Source organism: Dermacentor andersoni, chromosome 4, assembly GCF_023375885.2.
Source record: "Dermacentor andersoni chromosome 4, qqDerAnde1_hic_scaffold, whole genome shotgun sequence".
Taxonomy (NCBI): Eukaryota; Metazoa; Arthropoda; class Arachnida; order Ixodida; family Ixodidae; genus Dermacentor; species Dermacentor andersoni.
The window spans coordinates 60,496,383-60,499,386 of NC_092817.1; the positions used below are offsets into that span (position 1 = coordinate 60,496,383).

The 3,004-nt window shown below is 52.1% G+C and overlaps 1 protein-coding gene across 1 annotated transcript; it reads left to right on the forward strand.

The window, feature by feature from the left end:
- Positions 1-897: 897 nt before the first annotated feature.
- Positions 898-2,742, forward strand: LOC126536176 (very long chain fatty acid elongase AAEL008004-like). The gene has a single exon (XM_050183059.2). It carries the CDS (start codon positions 1,071-1,073, stop codon positions 1,911-1,913), a length of 843 nt encoding a protein of 280 aa, XP_050039016.1. The 5' UTR covers positions 898-1,070; the 3' UTR covers positions 1,914-2,742.
- The last annotated feature ends 262 nt before the right edge of the window (positions 2,743-3,004 follow it).

The window sequence follows — 3,004 nt, forward strand, 5'->3', positions numbered from 1 at the left end:
ACACTTCAGTTTCTTTTTGTTTGTTGCGCTTGAAGTTGTGTGTGTGGGGGGGGGGGGGGGGGGGAGGGGGTTCATTCGGCAGCCTTTGCTTTCTCGTGTTGACGCAGCGAATAATAAACGGCGCTACGGACTTGTTGCGCAGACATTTAAAAAACATTGACGCCGATCCTCCCTGTTGGTCACTGAGAATCACGAAGTAGCAGGCTGCCTTGAAAGGATATTATAGGTGACATTGAGAAATAGCTTGCTCGAGAGCACACGCGGATGCATTACCAAAACCTCCTTGCACATTTAGGATGCAAACAAAGGGCCAAGCAGCTCACCATGCCAACCAGCCCGTTGCGAATTGCAAAGGGAGCATCTTTATCAGATCGGTAGTCCAGTAACACTAAACAATAGCGTCAGCGCTCAACGTCAACCGCGACCGTGAACAGAAAGAACGCATAGAGTTATATCTTATCATTCTTTCCCTCTTTTTTATGGCTTATTATCCACGTGCATATATGGCAGCTCCTAATGAACTCAGGATCACAGAGCTCATCCTCTGAAGGGCGAGAGCAAGTAAGCCCGGACTCTAGAGCCGGCACAATCGCCGGCGTCGGGCCAGCTTCTCACATAGAGGAAAAAAGAATGAAGAAATGTGTGTCGTCCGCAACATTGGCGCATACGTTGTACGTGACCGCATTCGAGAGGCAGAAGGAAAGGACCGCGCGTTTTCTCCGCCGCGGGCACGTGGCGCATCCGATCACTTGTCACGCGGTCATTGCAGAAGAACTCCCTCCTCGATCTCCTCTCTCCCGCACTCGCACCCTCGCACCGCATGTTCAAACCGTCATGGTCATTCCGTTGGAAATGAGCACCCCCGCCTGCCGCCTCCCCCACCACCCACCGGCCCATTCCTCCTCCGCACCGGCAACATTCTGGGAAGAGGATAGAAAAAGGGGCGCGTCTCCGACGAGCGGGACTCAGAGCTGATTCGGGCCACACAAGCGTCGACACCGTTTCGGCAACTCGCTCACCCGCTCGCTTGCCTGCCGCGCAACGGGGCCAGTGTTGCCGTCGACGGCGCCATGGAGAACATCACCGCCGCGACGGCGGCTGACTTAGAGACGGCCGAAGCGTATTTCTTCCGCCGCGATCCCCGCACCGCCGACTGGGCCCTAGTAGGCAACAAGCAGTTCATAGTTCTGCTGCTGACGGCCTACGTCTATATCGTCAAGGTCGGCGGTCCGCGGTACATGAAGGACCGCAAGCCGTACGACAGCATCAAGCCCCTGATTGTGCTCTACAATGCGTCCATGGTGCTCCTCAACTGCTACTTTGTGGTGGCCTTCCTTTCCAAGACGTACCTGGGCGGCGGCTACAGCCTGCTCTGCCAGGGAATCGACTTCGAGGCGCGGGACGACAGGACCATGAGCATGCTGTCGCACGTGTGGTGGTACGTGATGGTGAGGATCGCCGATTTCCTAGACACCGTCTTCTTCGTCTTGCGCAAGAAGGACTCGCACATATCCGTCTTGCACGTGGTGCATCACGTCCTCGTGGTCTTCAACGGCTGGTACGGTCTCGCGTACGGCGCCGACGGCCACGTCGCCTTCGGCATCGTGTTCAACAGTTTCGTGCACGTGGTCATGTACTCCTACTACTTCCTCTCTTTGATGGGACCCTCGGTACGGAAATATCTGTGGTGGAAGCGGTACCTCACCCAGCTCCAGCTGGTGCAGTTTGTAATCCTGTTCTTCCACATGACTATACCACTGTTCATCGACTGCGGATACCCCTTGGCGCAAATGTGCATTACGCTGCCACAGGGAATATTCTTCTTCGTCATGTTCATGAACTTTTACATAAAGAGTTACTGCAACCGAAAAAGGCCTCAGCATCACGTTGAATCCAAGAGTAAGGCTCAGTAAGTATCGCCCGTCTAGGACTTTCGGAAAATAAGCTCACGCTGGTGCAATCAGTTCCATAAGTTGCCCATGTGAACGCGAATGCATAATTTGTCCCGCCGTCATTCTTAGAAAAACAGGCTTGAGACAGTTAAGAAACACTTTTGCGTATTGATTGCCCGAAGCTTGTCCTAGCTGCGAAGGCGCAGCTATTTTCTAGTGCCTACAACTAGTGCCTTTTATTGTTTAGTGTGTCTCTGTTTCTCGTGTATGTACTTGACATAGTATGCCTAGAGTGAATGACATGAGGAAGTTTTAGTGATAGTAAAACATTATACACAACGTATGTTCGCGCGCCTGTGTACCGTAGTTTGAGCCAACTTGAACAGAAGCACATTATAGAGAGATAACGACTGAGAACGGATCTTCTTGGAGTGGTCGGAGGCTGAAAATAGCGACTCCCATGTAAGAGGTTCCACAGTCATGCTTCTAAGACGCCTGATGATGCACGCGTTCGATCCCTAGCTTTGTCCATTTCTTGAAGCCAAATGACAACGTGGCATCACAGAAGTCATGCGACGGCTGTAATACACGACGCAGTCTTGCTCTTTCGGAGACACAATGTTATGGACTGTGTGATAAGAGTGAACTATTCTAGGCATCCCTTCAAGACACGAAGACCATGACTGTGATCAATGATTTCCTGTCCCACTGCGCTGATCTGACCCGAAATGTCGCCTACTAAGCGTTCATATTAAGCCTTCGGGTTCTGCTGTGCTTATGAACGCACCCATTTCTTTCGTGTAAATAGATTGTTTTGTAAATAAACCCATTTTATATTTGCCGCAGTAAATCTTCGTGTCCGTGTGATATTTTGACTGTACGCTGCATCCACTGTACATGGGCTGTGTTAGAAGCCGATTATTTTAGCCCACCTTGGGCTCTCAAGATTGCACTGAAACATCACCACGCGGGAGTCTGCATTCCACTGCCAGGAACCTCCGCAACCTCGCGCTCCTCGCAGCAGAACGGCGCAGCCGTTCATTCGCAGCAATGAGTTTTGCCAGGATGCGGTGCAACGGCGCTGTGCTGCCGGAGCCGCCACACTGCTAGTT